At 38.7% G+C, this 18174-nt stretch overlaps 1 protein-coding gene across 2 annotated transcripts in view; it reads left to right on the forward strand.

Moving 5' to 3' along the window:
- The window catches only part of LOC124167526 (chitin deacetylase 1), a 30523-nt gene that overhangs the window by 3628 nt on the left and 8721 nt on the right, over positions 1-18174 (forward strand). The window contains exons 2-3 of one of the 2 annotated variants that reach the window (XM_046545470.1): positions 13092-13242; positions 14417-14547. In XM_046545470.1, coding sequence (XP_046401426.1) covers positions 13092-13242; positions 14417-14547 — 282 coding nt within the window. Of the gene's footprint in view, positions 1-13091; positions 13243-14416; positions 14548-16783; positions 16897-18174 lie in introns of both variants that reach the window. The other variant, XM_046545471.1, reaches the window with a different exon arrangement.

Raw genomic sequence — 18174 nt, forward strand, 5'->3', positions numbered from 1 at the left:
GAAGCGGTAAATTGATGCTTATTTATAACAGGCGTAGCCTACCTTCTCCACTTCCTTGATCGCTTCAATTCATTTTCTAAAATTGTACTTTTTGAATTGAAGTACAACTGAAACTTCCTACGTCTGAGATATTTTAGCTTCGCCAAGTCAATTATATTGAATTCAAAGCATTCATTGTTAGATTTTTATCAATAGTAAATCGGAATGTCTCGCTACCGAAAGATATGATCAAATTTGCAGGAATCTTTGCCAAATGCCAGCTTTAAGCCACCACACTTGCATTAATATTTGACTGCATATTCCATTAAACTTTCATTCCCTTATAATTAACTCATGGAACTATCACCAAAACCTTAACCCTGTGAGAGAATCAATTTTCATTTATTTCGGAATCGATTCCCAAAAGTATTTATCAGAGTTACTTGATTCAAGCACCAAAAGTTTCTAATTGTTGATTTTTATATGAATTTTATTAAATGTTTTTAGATTCAGAATTTGCAACCATGATTCACTGCGCACCCTTGATCACCCTTCTTTCTCATTTAATTCCTCAGTTAGCGATAAAAAGTTACTGTTCATCACTTCGCTCCGGAACGACCGATCGGGCATTGAAGTCTCCTCTCTGTTCCACTGCACGCAATATTCTCATCGAAACCAATTTTACGAATCGGATATACTTTCCTTTTAGAAGTGAAATAAGACAGTGGAAAACTGGATAAATTGTATGAATCCATTGATGGTTCAAAAAAAGTAGCTAACACGATTATTTTCCAACGAAGATAGGTCACTCGCTGACTACCGCACCCCGTTTTTACTTCCCTGGTTAATACATCAGTAACCCATGAGAGATAGAATTTATTGGGTTCACCTAACCTCCATTTTGCGCACTTTACGTTGGAAATACCATTTTATTGGAAGATTCTTTCATTTATTATCACTTGAAAGTAATTTTTGAGGCTTTAAGTTACCTACCTCGTTATACCCAATTACAGACGAATAAGGTGTGCTGGGCCTTTGCGATCGAATTTCCCCAAAGTAAATAAACTACTCATCCTCATCATTTTCCCAGAGATGACTTTTGCCAGAGCTATCGGCTGGAAGCAACCCAATGGGAAACTTTTCAACACAGCTCATCCACGCTTAGCCGTTCTTTTTATCCCCTGAATCGGAGTAAATTTATCTCAATTGGGTTCCACATTTGGTTGACAGTACAGGCAAATAGGCTCCGTTTCCCATGTTAATCTTTGTAAACCGCCCAATGCCATGTTCTCAAATCCAGTTCGTATAGCAATATGACAAATGTTGCACTAAACTATTAATCATGTGTTATTTCAATGAAATAAAGGCTGTACATTGCAAGACGAAACATCCTCTCCGTTAAGATGTGCTCTAGCCTGGGTTCACCGTCAGGCGAAGGGATAAAGGGTTGGCAACCCTGGACTCCTTCTCTGCATTGTGACATTAACTAAATTAGGAGCACACCATACCAGATAGAGAACAATATCCCAAACATCGCAAAGACACTCATAGCAGGTTTTTGCATTCTCCGTCTCCACCTGAAAATTCAATCCCTGGTGTATTTTTCGCGTCCTCCATCTCAGAGTCACGTGTTGGAAGAGTCGAGTGGTGAAGAGGGCAAAACGAAAGGAAAATGCCTTCGGAGGGAGGTCTGCCCTTCTGGTCGGAGGGTTAGGGGGGCGGGGGATGAGAGGGGGGTGGTGATGCCTTGGCGTCTCTCTCTCTTCTCGATCGAGGCCACGAGACGCCCGTCCGCTACTTTCAGCCTCCGCACCCCCCACCCTCCCACCAGCAGCCATTTCATTTCCCCCCCACCTCCAAATCTACCACCTCTACTGCGCCGCATCCAACTTCCATGGTAACGAGTAGAGAAACAATCAGATTCCATTTCTGCAATAATTTTGGTTCGAGGTTTTTGTGCTTCCCCATGTCTCTCCCACTCTTTTCCCTCCCTCTTTTGATTGCCCTCAATTCAACTGGGAGACTCAACATTGAGTATTATTATTTCGTGACCACTAAATACGTAGGTCCTCATGAGGTTCCTCGAAGATTGCATTGATCAAAATAAACAGTAAATTTTACTTTTTCAATTCGTAGCTTTAAAAAATCACTAATTTTAAATATTAGATCTTTCATAGTTGGAAAAATAATTATAATACAGATTGTGTGCTTAAATATAATTTTACAGCTGTTATAATTCACTTTTCCCAGGCTACAAGTGGCGTGCGTTAAATTTTTTGATCATCTTATACTATGGAATGTACTCCAACTTTTACCAAAAAATGTTAGTAATTGCGCATTAAATAATCATTTCCCAAATTAGACACTGAAAACGAAATTATCTTGGTTTATTATAGTTCTTCTATTTTACTATTCACATTTAAAACATTGTGATACATTCGAGGTTAGAATTATCGTCCCGTGGGATTTATTTTGCCTCCTTTTTAATTTTTTCCTCCCGGAATTTGGCTTTCTAGGCATTCTTGATGAGCACTCCATCTTCAAAACGTTTGAAATGACGAAGCACTTGTGCATATTTATTTCTTTGAGTTCACAATTGAATAAAAACGATATTAAACTTCTTGTCTAAATTGACAGATGGTTATTCAAATTGTAACTCAGAGGTAGAGATTTACCGTTAGCTCGTACAGGTACATTTTACTTCCCCAAACGCTTTCTCAGGACTCACGGCATTAATTGGCGTTGTTTATTTTCATCTGTGACTTGCTCATTTTATGTTCTTTGCTGTCTTATAAGTGATCTTTAATAGTATTCATATTCGATCGTTATTCTGTCCAGGTAAAGGAGTCAAATCTTTGTGTCGTTTGATAAACGTTCCATAGGTATCATGAAGTTTAACTGTTACTAATATGAAACCTATGTCATATGTTCAATGTCTATTTTTTTCATGTATATGCGAAATATATTTTCTTGTCGCTCATTACAAGAGTTCTTACCATAAAGTGCAATTCTTTATATTGATATCTGTAGCTCAGGAATCTGATTCTAGGCTAACTTCCTTCAAAAACAGCCTAAGGTCCGTCGGCCTTGCTTCCGTTCCACATTGGATCACGTCCGGCTGTAGTCACTGCCAATTAAAACATTTTGGGAGAGGGGAAAAAGCGAGAGAACACGAACGGACATCAAATACGTATGATTAATCTTACTTTAGGACTGATAATAAGCGTTTTAGAGCAGCAAAGATTTCTCTCAGCCGAGACGAAACGATGCACTTGATTGTTTTCGAAAGTGGCGTCTTTCAACAGCTGCCCTCGTATTGGCTATTTGCGGTCCGTGGCAAACTTTCATTGGTCCGGAAAAAGAAGTACACAAGACGACCTCTTAACTTTCTGGCTCAACGGAAAACAAAATGCGGAGTGGAAAAAGGGTTTGAAGAAAATGAGCCCTCGTCTAGCAGTGGAGGAACCGTGATTCTCCGATTGCAGGGAAGACCGTTCTGATTCGAAAGTAAAGAGGAACACGAAGGAGGTTTCGAACCGCTCAAAGCAACTCCTCAACACCTCTCCTCCCTGACCACGTGGTTTGCTTCCATCGCCACTCTTCCATCCCTCTCTTATTGCCCCTCACTTCCACGCTCCATTCTCCTCGCCACTCACTTCTCAAAAGCCTACTCTCTGCATTTTCAATTTTTCCGCCGTATCGCTACCGTAACATTACAATAGAGTAATGTAATGCGCGAATAATTTGTTTTAAATTTCCAAAGTAATTTTTTGGGTAAATATTTCCAATTTTTTTAAATAATACGTTAAGCAAAACAAACTGTTACACATTATTCTTGAAGCTTAACTTTACTCCCTTACCGAGCGTATGAAAATAGCGAGATTTTTCTCTGTCCTGTATTTTAGGTGATAGCTTAATATTCAAGTGCATTGTCTTACATCAATATATATTTCCCTCGATTATTCATTCATCCGTTGGTGTGATTTCATCATCATATACCAATGAGCCTGCAGACATTTTATGACAAAAATTGAACAGCAGTTACAAAATAATTATTAACGCTTTCAAGAACTTACCACGCCAATAATTTGATGCGTGCATCCGAAAATAACATTTTTTTCTAATTTGAAATTAAACCTTTATTGGGAAAAACTTTGAATCAAATTGGAAGTCATTGGTGGTATTGGGATGGACGATGTAGATTTTGTGTACAGCCCTGAGAGGAAATGAAGAGGAAAGCTATCGTTAGCGAAGGGGAATAATGGCCAAAGGGCTGGTGAATGTGAGTGGAAGTAAAAGTGGAGGAAGAGTGTCCGATAGAGAAAGTTGGCATCGCCGCGAGCAAAGGGCGAACGGATTTCTCTCGAGTCGAGAGGGCGCGCGGGGTGGAGACGAGTGCGGGACCAAAAACAACGAGACAAAACGCTTTCATCCGCGCGGCCACCTCACAATCAACTCCACACTCTCTACCTCGACGACCTAAAATCTCACAGATGACAAAAATAATTCCAACTGCCGAAACAGATTATCAATTCCCAATCCCCACGCATCGGATTGCTTCCCAAAAATCAACGAAGCAACCAAGCTTGCTCGATTTCTGAGTGGAGAAAGTGATATCCTTTTTTATTCAATTTAATTCGAATCCTCAATTCATTTGTCACCGTACGAGTCGAATTAATTCAGAAATATAAGATACTAATGGAGAAACTAGGCGAGGCTGAAACATTCCCGCGAACTTTTATGTTGCTTTTCCACGATTGTCCGTTTCATTTTCGAAATAAATGGATGGAGTACCATAAGGTATGGATGAACACAACTGTAGGGAATACTAAGAAGGTTCCACCGCAGCTACACGACTCAAAACAATGAAAATCGCAATTCTTGTTTTAAAAATTGTTTCTTCCATTGGCGACATACTTGAATATTAAATACAAAAGTTTTGCGCCTGCTGTTTATATGATAAAATATGAAAACCAGCGCAGGATTTACGCATTAAGTATATAACCGATAGCTTAGGGTCCTCACTGGACCTCAAAAGTTTTCCGAGGGAGCAAATCTCAGGTATAATTAAATATACCCACAATCAGTAAAATAATATAATAAATTATTTTGAGTTAAATATTATCTATTTCACTGTACTTTTTACTTTTATTTCAGCTTAAAAAAAGTATCCGAAAATCATATTTGGCACTGACATAAACTATGTGGATTTAAAGGGCCTGGAATGTCTCAGGGATTTATATAGAGTCTAAATCCAGCTCTCGTAAAAATAACCCCCGGGTAACCGAATGTGTAAAATACCCAGGGCAAGGTAGGGTTAGAGCTCTGCATTTATCGATATGGACTCGCGGCGGCGAAATGCGAACGATTCGCCCCTGCCCGATAGTCCACAAGGCGTTCAACTCGCTTCGCACATGGAAGGAGGGCGAAGTTTTTGCAAATGCACGATCGTGACGCTGAGGGCGTGGTGGTTTCCCTCCCAGCCAACAGATTATTGGCATTCCTTGCTTCTATGTTCTCGAGCGCCTCGGGCCTTAAAAAGCGAACAACAGGTTTCCTCCGCCACAGAGAGAGCTGATTCTTCGTAAGTGCCTACTCTTTATTCAGTTTCCAGGAATTTAGCTGCTGTTGCGCAACCCTGTCTGTTGTCACTCTGCCAAACGATGGCGAATTGAGACTGGCCGTCTTCTAATAGACGCTTACATTAATATGGCGACCCACTACCTGCTGACGGAATCGCATCTTAATCTGCTAATAAAAAAAGCATCACTTCCCTTCAATCGAATAATTAAGTAGTGGCGGGCGAAAAGAGTGGATTTTGTTCTGAAGGGACTTTCTCACCAAAAGGTCAAATTGCCTACGAAGACAATTAGTATCCATAATAGTAATCATTAATGTCAAATAAATCGTAGCATACGATTTAGTGATTGTTCTCACTGCTAGACGCATTTTTCACATGAGAATATCACATCTGGAAACTATTAAGTGTTATATATAATTATTTATTAAAACACTTTTAGCAAAAATATCTGTACTTGATATATCCTGCGTTCCACAAACTGTGAAAAAATTGGTAAGGTCAAGGATAGATAAATGATAAATGCCAATCATTTATGTCTTTATATGACAATATCACCATTAGAAATTATTATACATTTGTCTCCCGAGAGTAAAAACACTTTCTTGACTGTTATTTCATGCACAAAATGCGATGTTTGGCTAATTTAATTTCTAATGCATAATTTGCCTTTCATAAGTCTAAGTTATCCATGTTTGTTCCTAATGAGATATCAATCAATAACAGCATATTTTGATGTAAGTTCGTGGGGAGTATAGGAAAGTTCTCCAGCATAGAACCGTTTAGAGTGAAAACAAATTAGTGGATCAAGGAGGTGGCTCCTAAGGGTTGCAGATTCAAACAGTAGGGAAAATCCAGGTGTTTACCTCAAAGCTAACCGCTTGTGTGTCTTTCAAAATAAACGGATCGGCACATCCGCCCGAGTGGCAAAATTGACGGTGGTGTTGACTCGGACAGGAAGTGCCACGCGAGAGAGCGGTTCGACCACCAAAGTTTCACTTTCAATTACTCTGGACAAATGAACTTCTGGAGGACTTTAGAGCCTTTACAGAAAGCTTTGAATTTTAAAAACCTCACTCCATAAGTATCAGGTCTGACTTAATAATACTCTTGGTACGTAAGTCAAATGGAAGTTTACACCAAATTCAACAAAGTTACAACGATACAAGTATATAGAAAATTCAATCACCGCATTATAACGGCTAAAATCATGTGTCGAGGTTCTCCGTACTATTAGCACGGAATTGTTCAGATAAGTGTTAATTAAGAGGTTTAAAAATATTTAAAGGCCTATATTATGTTTGTTTATGCCTGAGGTACTAATACTTTTTATTGAGACAGCTAATAGTTGGCATATGGAGTTTTTGACTCAGAAATACAATTTGTGTAGCCATCGACATCTTTTTTTTAGAATTGGCGTTTCCATTCGATTCTAAACATGGACGAAAAAAATCACCGAATTCGCCAACTTTCAAATAAATAAATTTCTCCATCATGAAAAGTTTTCACCCGTTACAGTAGAAATTCGTCATGACCAATAGCGCGAGACGACTCAATAGCAAAAAAGTAAATATTTTACAGAAATAATGGATAAAAACCCATCACTCCTGGATGTCGCCACCATTACAGGAGATCGACTAGATTTCATACTTTTTACACTGAAAAAGTTGCGAAAAATAAATGCTTTTAAATTTTATTTCCCTGCCCAAAATTCCAGGCGTTATAACAGAAAATAGATTTCAACGACGCAAGCAGTGTCCTTCAGAACGATGCGGTACACGCATAAAATATTTCCAAGTGTTTTTACGCCCACAATATCCGCCGCAAGCTTAGATGGCCTTGGAAAGGAGACGCTCCTCTTCGTCGCCTGACGGCAGTAGAGCTCTCTGAAGTAGCCGCTTCTCAGCCAACGGTTAGGGACGGGTGGAGGCAGCCAACGAAGGGCAGCTCCAGGGGCCATCAAGAATGGACAGTCCCTTTCACTCTCGACAGGCCGGCCTCCTCAGTGATGACGGGAAAAAGACTCATCATTCTTTCATCTAATAATAGTTTAATTTTCAGATAAATGCCCGGAGTGTACGCTATTTCTCTCTCTCTCTTTTTCATTAATTATAACGATGCCAATTTCGTCATGTATATCTCTTTCGATAGCTCAAAAATATTGCGTTGAGAAACGAAAACATTCAAATCACGCATTTATTCATTGAATCTGCCAGTCAGGACTCTTAATTTTCGGTGCCTTAAGTACTATTCTAACCCATAATTATTTGTTAAAACTCTTTTAGCAAAAATAGCTGTACTTGATATATCCTGCGTTCCAGAAACTGTGAAAAAATTTGTAAGGTTAAGGATAGAGAAATGATAAATAAATAATATGGCATCACACTTCGTGGAAAATCGTACTTAAGACACGATTTGAAGTATAAATACTTAGTACGCTCTCACTTTCGAGAAGCTAAAACATGTTGAGAAATATTTAGAGGCAAAACATCTAAAAAAAATTGCGCCCTATCGTTCAAATGGTGTGATAGTATCATATCAACGAAGATTTTAACGAGGCTTTTTTAGTTCCAAGTCATTGTCTCCTCGCATCGTAAACTGAGAAACATTTTTGCAGTTTAAGTTTAAATAGCCATCCGTAAGTACAAGTCATCACTTATTGAACTTAGAAGGAGGTAATAACTTACATTTCCGCAGTACTTTTCACGCGCCCACGGCCATGCTTCTTTGTGGAGTTTCAAGAGACGCTCGAGGGCTTCGAAAACGTTGAATGAGTGGAAATCGTCGTGTCCCAAATGCATTCTGCCAAGCATGTGCACAAGCGAGAAACACTTCCTCCCTCACCTAAATAGATAGAAAATATTTATTTAAAAATAAACAACGCGTAACCATCACAACACTTTCAAATACGACAGCAATAGAGGCTTCTCTTCCCGCTTCGTCTTCACCGAACACCTCTAACGACGGAAATAAATAACTCAAGCGTATGGAGGCATCTGACGAATATTTCTCGGGTTCTTAGCCAGGTTAATTCTTTTATATAAGCCGACGTTTCGGGAGACGACTTGTCTCCCATCCTCAAGGCTGTGTTACTTTATGGAAGTCCAATTTCACACTAACACAGCCTTGAGGATGGGAGGCAAGTCGTCTTCTGAAACGTCGGCTTCTATAGAAGCATTAACCTGGCTGAGAACCCGAGAAATATTCGTCAGAACTATTCACCAGGAAAAATTAAAATCGTTTATATGGAGGCATGTCTCTTGTGATATCCTTCCATGCCCTTCATTATATAACAGGAGCATAGAACATTCCTGCGGTTATATTTCCACAGAACAAGTTGTCTGTTTACAATTCTGACCCAATAAAGTTTCAATATTGACTCCATAGAATCAAATAAAGGGGGCATTAAAATTGATGGAATTTTCTATGAAGATAACGGAAATAATTAAATTTAAATTAAAGAAACTTCTAACTAATAAATAATACAATCACAGAGAGCCAGATTTGTTTTTCAATGCAGGTAAACTTGTTCAATATGTTTTGAAATTAATTCTATGGCTAGCCTACAGAGTCAGCAGAACCTTTTTAAAGTAAGCTACGTGTTTGGATTTAATGTTTTTACTACTAGGTTGAGACTCATCACGGAGAGAAAGCTGCAATACAATTTTATCATTAACTTCACACTGCAAAACACCTAAAATTATACTCATATATCGGACACCTATTTTTTTAAACGTCATGAGTGTTCTGGCTGGAACCAAAACCTATTCTACGCTCTGATATGTCATTGCTGCATATGTTTAAGTGTGAGTATCCAGATGAACTTCTCAGGAAATATAGCACGTATATTACTTTTTTATCAATTTTTACGTATATCAATTTTTACCGTCAGTCGATGAAATATAAGGAGAAAATCAGGCTATAAAAATTTAATATAAGCGACAGTTACTTCAACTGTAGGATTTTGCAGATGAACATTCTGCAACGGATGCCAAGGCTAGAGCTCAAAACTTCAAGGTGCAACAATTTGAAGCGGCGATTCCAAAACGACACCAGTCGAAAATGGCATAAGCAGAGATTTCGAATGAACGTGTTTTGTGTCAATCTTTTGGGCTGCTAGAGCTGTTGCTTTTGGCATCTTTTCTGTCAATGGGTTTTGCGCATAAAATCATTTCTGTTTATGATGAAAAGTCTAATAGATGGCTGCGTTATATTGAAGATGGACAGAAAAAGTGGTTTGCCTCAAAACTATGTTGAATTGTCTTGAGCTCTTTTTGAATATTCATTTACCTCGGTCGAACAAAAATGTGTAGAGGTTAGCAAATAAAATATCAAATATGATTTTATGCTTTCCCGGCGAATAATGTGGGTAAAATTTTCTCGGGATTCCCACCGGGTTAATGTTTTTATGACGGCCAACGTTTCAAGTACCGTCTCGGCACTCATCATCAGGGCTGAATATTGATTTATTAAATAAATCAATACGGTACTTGAAACGTTGGCCGTTATAAAAACATTAACCCGGTGGGAATCCCGAGAAAAGTTTACCCAAATATAATATCATTACACAGATTCTATCAAAATTCTGATGCATCGCCTTCTTCGTAACAAATTTCATTGAAATGACATTTCCAATGGAAGCACAATCAAAACACAAACGATCTAGGTATCGTTGTCATCAGAAAATCAGACCCACCGCAAGATATCGGATGCAGGCATTCCACTTTTATCCGCAGGAGCCGAAAATCGCTTGTTTAGTACATTTCCTTTGAAGTGGAAATTCTCCATTCTTTCCATCTGATCACGAGGATTGTCTCACTCAGTCAGTCCTTCGAGCAAGCCCGCGATTGCTCTCGAACATTCTCTAAACGTATGAGACCAAGACTCCCCCTCCCTCCCCCTGCCCCTGTCACTTTCTTGCCGCCAATGCGAGACGAGGAGATCGCTTGGCAACCGTTGTCACCCTCCGTCCACGTGTCAAATGGCCCCTACTACTCGCTTGCTCTTTTCTCTTCCGCTGCTTCCGCTCCGCTTTAAAAATGTGACGATCGATCGCGCGTCGCCGCGTTCCTTTTACTTCTTTGTCTCTCTACGACCTCGTTGCGATTTGAGGCTAGGAATTGGAAATCGTGCCATGAATACGATCGGTAATTTTTATGTAAGTATTATTCAATGACGCCACCTTCGGTTTTACTTCAATCCTCTCAGGCATGGCGATATGTGGTCGCGGAGCATGACCATGTAATTCATCACCTGTTTCTCCGTAATCGACCTTTTTTCAAATGTAATTTCAATAAGCATTTTAGCATAGAATTAGGTCCATTAGGCATTTGTTAAACCTGATCTTTTATATTCAAAAGCCGTAAAGTACATATAGAAACCCAATGTAATGTAAATAATAAGAAAGTTGGCACCATGCGTCAGAGTGGACGTTGGGATGGGATGAATTGCCGTGTGGAGAGGACAGCAAGAAATGTATCACCATGTGCAATGAACGCCTCATGATCGCGAACTCCGTCTCCTTTTTGTGACGAAGTGGTGTCTTTGTGCAGACTGTACTTCGGTTCTAGGAAATTCTCTATGTGCGAGATAAAAATCTTCGTTGCTTACTCTACAATTTAAAAAAATCCTGTATTATTCTATGTATTTAAAGCAAAATGAATGCCATTTTATGACAACTTTAAACATTTCCACGCTATCACAGTAGCGGATACAGAGAAAACTCAAGGAGGGGGCGCAAAAGATATCTTGAGTTACCTTTACTTTTATCGTAATAAAAAATAATCAAGTCATATGCAGAGCTTCAGAAATTTTCAATTAAAGTGATTATTATACATATATTCAAGACAATGTCATCCTAGGATATAAAAAAGTGGGGGCGCGCGCCCCCTGCGCCCCCATCTGTATCCGCCGCTGCGCTATTGTACCCCACTGTGACTGCTTCGCTAAATGACTAATTACTCCACATTAATATATATATATCCAAAATTGATCGATTTTTTTCAAGTTGAGAAAATCGATGGAAATATTTGGACACACAGATATAGTTTCGTAAGATATAAAACACTTTGGTCATTAATTCCGTGTTAACCAACTTCGAGAGTTGAGAAATATCAATAAATCATTTCGACAGCCTAAATTGTACGGCATTTAAGTTTCTTGCGCCCCTCCTCTAACGCTACACTAAGCCGTGGGTGACGAAAGACTGAAATTGACACCAAATACTCCTTTCTGTCTTTCCATTGTGGCAAAAACCAGCCTGTCTGGATTTCCGCATTCCCTTCACAAGAGACTAGAATTGAATGCCTAGCGAAGTAGTCGATTACCCAGCCTTTTGAGGATTCCATCCTCAATTTTCCATTGGAACGTAAAGGTTGATTGCCTAACGACATCGTGATTTCCAATTTAATGGGTCGCCTCTGAACATTAGCTTTCCCTTTCCCGAATGAAATCCGAAATGAGTATAATCAACTTAAAGACATCCGATTGAAGGCCTCGTACCTACCTCTGGCTACTTGTCCTGCGAAAGGCTGGAAACACGCGTCGAAGGCGATTTTTCGATTTGATTTAGTGCAGGCAAGAAAGGAATAATGAGTTTGCAATTTATTCGAAATGCCATAACCGTAATTTTTTAGACCTCACCAGCAGAAATAAGATCATTAAAATCCCTGACTTTTCCAGGTGTACTTATTCATTAACCGCATTACTTCCTTGCCTATCACCAACATTTTCAACTTTTATTCACGATAAACAGGATGAAAATCTATCTAATTCAATAACACATTGAAATAGAGGCCGCACAGAGGTGCACGTGAAAAAAGATACGGTTATACCTATTAATTAATTGACACCTTCAGAATAATTACTGCATAAAATTTTGCCAATTTAGGTAATAGTTTTACCCATACATTAGTGATTTCAGCTAGGCAATTCACCAGTGGTTACATCTTGGGTAATAAGGTTAAAAAATAATATTATTTCATTAAACAGTAAACAAATGACTTAATATTAGTAACACACCTTCACCCAAAGTAATACCGCAAAGGAAGACATTCTCTGAGAGATATTATTTGCTTTGAAACATCTGTATCTCCTGATCATAGTTCGGGAGTGACCTACAACTGTGATTGGTAACATACCTGACCGTATTAGCATCCCCGTCACTCCCATGGAAGAGAAGAAGGGGTTCAGGTCCCTCTGAAATTTTTGGGGGGAAAATGCACCTGAGTGAAAAATGCACCCCCCAAAAATCTCTGATTACAGCTTCGCTAATAATTATTTCCCGCCATAAACTTTGCAAAAATTGCCAAATCTTTGCGATATTTTCGATACAATTCATTTTGCAATTCGGCGAAAGCCCTCTGCCAGAATTTTTGCCTTTTACATACGAAATTTCGACAAAAAAACAACATAATTGTCACGGAAAATGCTTAGGGCGGATAGCCCACTCGTGGTTTTTTAAGCCGTAGTGGTATGTATCTGAATCATGGTTTGAATTGTGGAGATCCATAACAGAGAGTGTGGTGTTTTGCAGGGCTTTGCTCCGGTGGTCGCGTGCGGAGGCAGGACGATGGCGGGGACGGTGGAGACGGAGAAGACCAGACCGTTGATGAGCTGTGCGATGGACGACCGCCCGACGAGTACTTCAGGCTCACCACGGAGGGCGACTGCAGGGACGTAGTCAGGTAAGGCCTCTCCACCGACGAACACACGCACAACAACGTTTCGACCGATATACGCGCCGACAGCTTCCTCGTAGCATCCCGAAACCATTGAAAAAAGTAAGTGTCGGCGGAAAGACGCTGACTAACTTTATAAAAGGAGCCATTCAGCCATTTTGCATGGATTTATGGCTTTTTTAAATAAAAACAGCGGTCCAACAGCATTTTTTGCGATCTCAGACCCTCAATTAAATTTTCAAAATCATTCCCATTCGCAACGCTCTGTTAAGTCCGGCTCAGTGTAAACCTATGAACAGCTTGAATTTCCCGCCAAGACCATCTTGTCCATGAATATTCAAAGTTTTTGAGGAATCCAATTAAATTTAGTAGAGACAAAACTAAGGAACCGACTAATGGCGTAGATTTCACGATTGTAGAATTCACGATTTTTTTAGAGAACCTAATGTGGTGCGCAAAACGAGTGATAATGAAACGGAGACCGATGAAAGATCCGATCGTGTCACATTTTTTCACAACATGAGGCAAATGATTACTGATTTTAATGCCCTGAAAGACTATTGAGCTTTGCTCCTTTTCTTTCGTTTGTATTGCACAACCGGAACGCAAGATTCATTGGTAGATGCAAAAAGAAAAATCCGAAATTCAAAATAATCAAGCTCGCGAATCGTTTGTGGTCTTCTTACAATAAATATTTACGACATTAATAATATCACATATACAGGATATTCATTTTTAGAGCAATATACATTTTTAAAAGGTATAAATGATGTAGCCTTTCAGTATGAAATAGACATGTAGATAACATATTAAAGTTGCCTTGATAATTTCAGCGAGCAAAAACGAACGAAATGGTTTTTGCTACTCACGTGTATTTTAATTTCCGGTACGAGACCGCAGTGTTGTGTGGGCCGTCCCACCTGATGGATTCGCTAAAAAGTTCGTTCCCAACACTCGAAGGCGACGTCTCCGCGCAAGTTGTTTGCTTTTGGTTGCCCGCTGAAGAAGGAAAAGCGCCTCTCTTATCGCAATTCTTTTTTTTTTAATGCATTACTCCCAAACTGCTTTCTCCAAAGCGTCGTTTTCGGGAGCGAAAGGAAGCTACGCACTGATTGTGACTCGTGTCGGAGGCAGCGAGCAGACTAAAAACACACCGTTCCACTCCACTCTTCCCCAACAGGTGCGACCAGGCCGGAGAAAACGGGGTGACCAGATTGGCCGGGGTCAAATGCCCCACTGGACTCGCTTTTGACATTGACCGACAGACTTGTGATTGGAAAACCAATGTTAAGAATTGCAATAAGTTGGAAAGTGAGTACTTTTAGTCATGTAAAGGTGGAAGGAAGTGTCTCTAGGGCCATGTCACGCTTCTCACTTCTTCGGGCGAAACGAAAGGAAACCCAAGCTGGTCGGTCCTTTTGTTTCATTTCCTTGGCATCCCATTGCCTGCACGACGTGAGTGTACCTACGTGTCGCTTTTGTTGTACCACCTCTAATGTACTCTTACTTTCTCTTTTCTCTTCCAGAAAACAAACAAAGCATGGCATTCCAGAGTGGAGTTACCTTAGTCAGTCATTTTCTTCCATCTCCGTCAACTGCTTCTTTGATCTAGTTGGCTAGTTATTTTTTTTTCATAAAAAAAAACTGAAATAACACTAAGAACTCGATACGATGCATTCTTGAAATCGCATAAGTCCATTAATCTAAAAAAAATCCAAATTGCATCAGTAGGTTAAAAATGCTTGTTTTCTGAGACCAATGACTTGATTCTCTCATTTTGCTGACACCTTTAGAAGAGCCAGGAGTTAAGGAATTCTTTAAACATTCACCACATTTAAATATATCTCATATCATAGAAAAGGCAAGGGATGGAAGTACTTGAGAAAGATAGTTTTGCACCCAACAACCATCCAGCGTCAACTATGACAATTCCATCTTGAGCTACATCCTCTGTGATTCAAGCAAAAACGATCTATTAATCAAGGAACTTATGTATTCCCATTAATTCTTGAGGAAACCTTTTCAATAACAGCCAAAACAATTCTCTCAAAATCGTAAATAGGAATAAATTAGCCAAATCAAAGGAGCAGTGAAAGAGGTTGAAATGATGGAGAACTTTATCATGGCCAAATAGGCTTCTAATTCTTCTGAAATCTTTTCTACTTTCAGACTCTTCTTCAACATATCATTTGCTTCTAACTGGGTTTTAATGCTACAACAGATTGCATTTTCAGTACCATAAGATGAGGAAACTTTTTCAAAAAGGCAGCCATCTTCACATTATATAAAAAGGGACCTAAAATATCATTGTAATTTGTTCCAATGCTTGGAAAATATAATTATACTGCTATAAATGGATTGAACATATAGGTATCAAACTATCTTAGAAATCACTTCCTCCTAAGTTAGCCTTTCATGGGATATCTGGTAAATGAAATTAACAATATCACTTAATGTGGGGAAAAAACAGTAAACTTCATAAGAATGCAGAAACATCTTCAGTTTTTGCAAGAGATTACAAATAGATGGCAAGAGGAAATAGCTAGCAGCAGTTGCAAAGTTGACGATAGGTTTGAATTTAGCAATGGAAAGTCAGCGGCAGAAGGACAGCAATAATGAGGATTCTATACTAGAAAGTAAACAAGGGTATAAAAAGGATGTTTTTCCATGCTTTTTAGGTATTAAAAAAGCATTTAATAAAGATCAAACTGGGAGGAGTATGGTATAAAAATTAGGTAATAACAAGAAAGCGAAAGTCATGTGGTTATGAATACATAACTATGAAAGCACAAATGAGAGGGAGGAATTGGTTTGGGTAAGAAGGGAAGGTTTTTCAGCTTCATTTTTCATCCATGAAAGAAAAAGTTTGGGTCATAAAGATAACAAGGACCTAGGAAAGCAGGCTAGGAGAGTGTCTAACATACAAGTGAGTTTTTTCCCACATTCACGGGTACTCTCTCACATGTATGTTTACCACAGTACAAGGGTTGAAGGAAATGATGAAAGTTTTATTTCGATTAAATAGAGAAATTTTATTAGGCAAGGGGTCAGGCAAAGTTTAATTAGCTAAAGTTTCCATGTGGACCAACCTTAACAGGTAGAATTCCGATGGTGATTTCTTTTACAAGTAAGAAAATATATCCATTTGTTGGTGTTCCTATATTTATTGACTTCTGCTTTTAATGAATTTTTCTTTGAAAAATAAAAAGTTTCAAAGCATCCTCATTTTATGGTGTTGAGATCTTCTACCTTGTCAAACTGTCTCTTGTCCATGTCTTGATCCTAATGCACGCATATCTTTCTTTCACTGCAGGGATCCTTCCAAGAAAACTATCTCACTAAGAGGAAAAAAGTAACATTTTTCCAAACCTCCAAAACACTCTTCAGCTCTGTATATACGTTAATTGTGCTTACGTAATGTCTCCTCATATTTTAAAGCAGTGTCTTATGATTTGCGTGATGTGGCTCGCTGACGTTTTACTTCCACCAACAATGCCTTCTTCCTTGTGTGTAATCCATGTGTTTCCTTTACTCTTCCTTCCCAAAGGTGCACAAAATCTGGTATAAAGCAAATCTCATGCCCCTCCGGACTGGCTTTCGACATTGATAAGCAAACGTGTGATTGGAAGGGTAAAGTGACCAACTGTGGCAAGCTGGAGAGTAAGTTGTATTGCCTCCCTCCCTCCCCCACTCAGAGGGAGGGACTTTCCGAGAAAGTACAGCAACTTAGTTGGCGTTCAGTAAGGTGGAGGTCATGTCATCGGAGCTGGGCAAATGTAAAACAAATGTCATAATTGTTGAGTTATCCTTTGTGTTTGTTCATAAATAAGTCATGCATATTTTTGAAGTGTATATAGGTACACACACTGTTGAAAGTAGTTTCCTATAATCTTATATCCATACAATTAATAATTAGAATGGAAAGGAAATTAAATGCATATAGATATGAATTTAAAAACAAAATTCATGCTTAGTTATTTGGTTGATGGTGATGGATTCTATAGATTGATCAATCTCAGCTAGTTTTTGAGTAGTAGTTCCTCTATACCAAACATAGAAGTCTCTCAATGCCTTCATCAAAATGCACAAGTGAACTTAATGTAAATATATGTGTAGATATATTGAGGAGATATCTAACAACTAGCCACAAACATACAAAAGTGAAGCATAAACGCACTGAATTGGTGCAGATTGCATATCAAATCTCTTCTTACCATTGAACACAAAAATAAAAAAAATTCAACTACAAAATTCATCAAACTTTTTCACAGTGTTAATACGAGTTTATGTAAAATAAAATTGTTCTATTTTTCAAATATGAACTTGCAAGCTTAATATACCATTATGAAGACATTTCTTCTATGTTTTTCTTGATTTGGAGCAAGGGAATTTAACATAGATCAAGCCTGGCTCACAGGAGTTTCAAGTATTCCATGACAGTTTCAACTCAGGTTCAAGATAGTTTCAACACTTATCTTACACATCAACTTTTACAATATTAGCTGTTTCTATGGAATCGAGAATTAAAATATTACTTAACAAATACTATTTGAATTGGGCTTGAGCTAAGTTTTACCTCAATGCATCATGGTCCTTCCAATGAAAGTAAGGATTATGGGTATGAGATTTCCTGTACTGACCATAATTTGGGAAATTGTATATCTCATCCTGCTTAGCACTCAGTAACAACGAGCACTAAAATCAGTATGAATGTACACAACTATGCTTTCTCCCTGCTTTTGCATGAAGCGCCTCCAATCTGGCTGAGCAAATTTTACTTGCACCTCATGCTAAGCCTTAAAAGGCACACGTACCTTCATATCCTAGGTCATATTTTGAGCTTGAAAAATTTTTAAGAAGCTTTATTCAAATTCAGCAAAAATTAAAATATGTGTTATACTGGCAATAAAAAGTAACCCTTTTCATAAAGAATTTCAT

The sequence above is a fragment of the Ischnura elegans genome, chromosome 11 (assembly GCF_921293095.1).
Source record: "Ischnura elegans chromosome 11, ioIscEleg1.1, whole genome shotgun sequence".
Classification (NCBI taxonomy): Eukaryota; Metazoa; Arthropoda; class Insecta; order Odonata; family Coenagrionidae; genus Ischnura; species Ischnura elegans.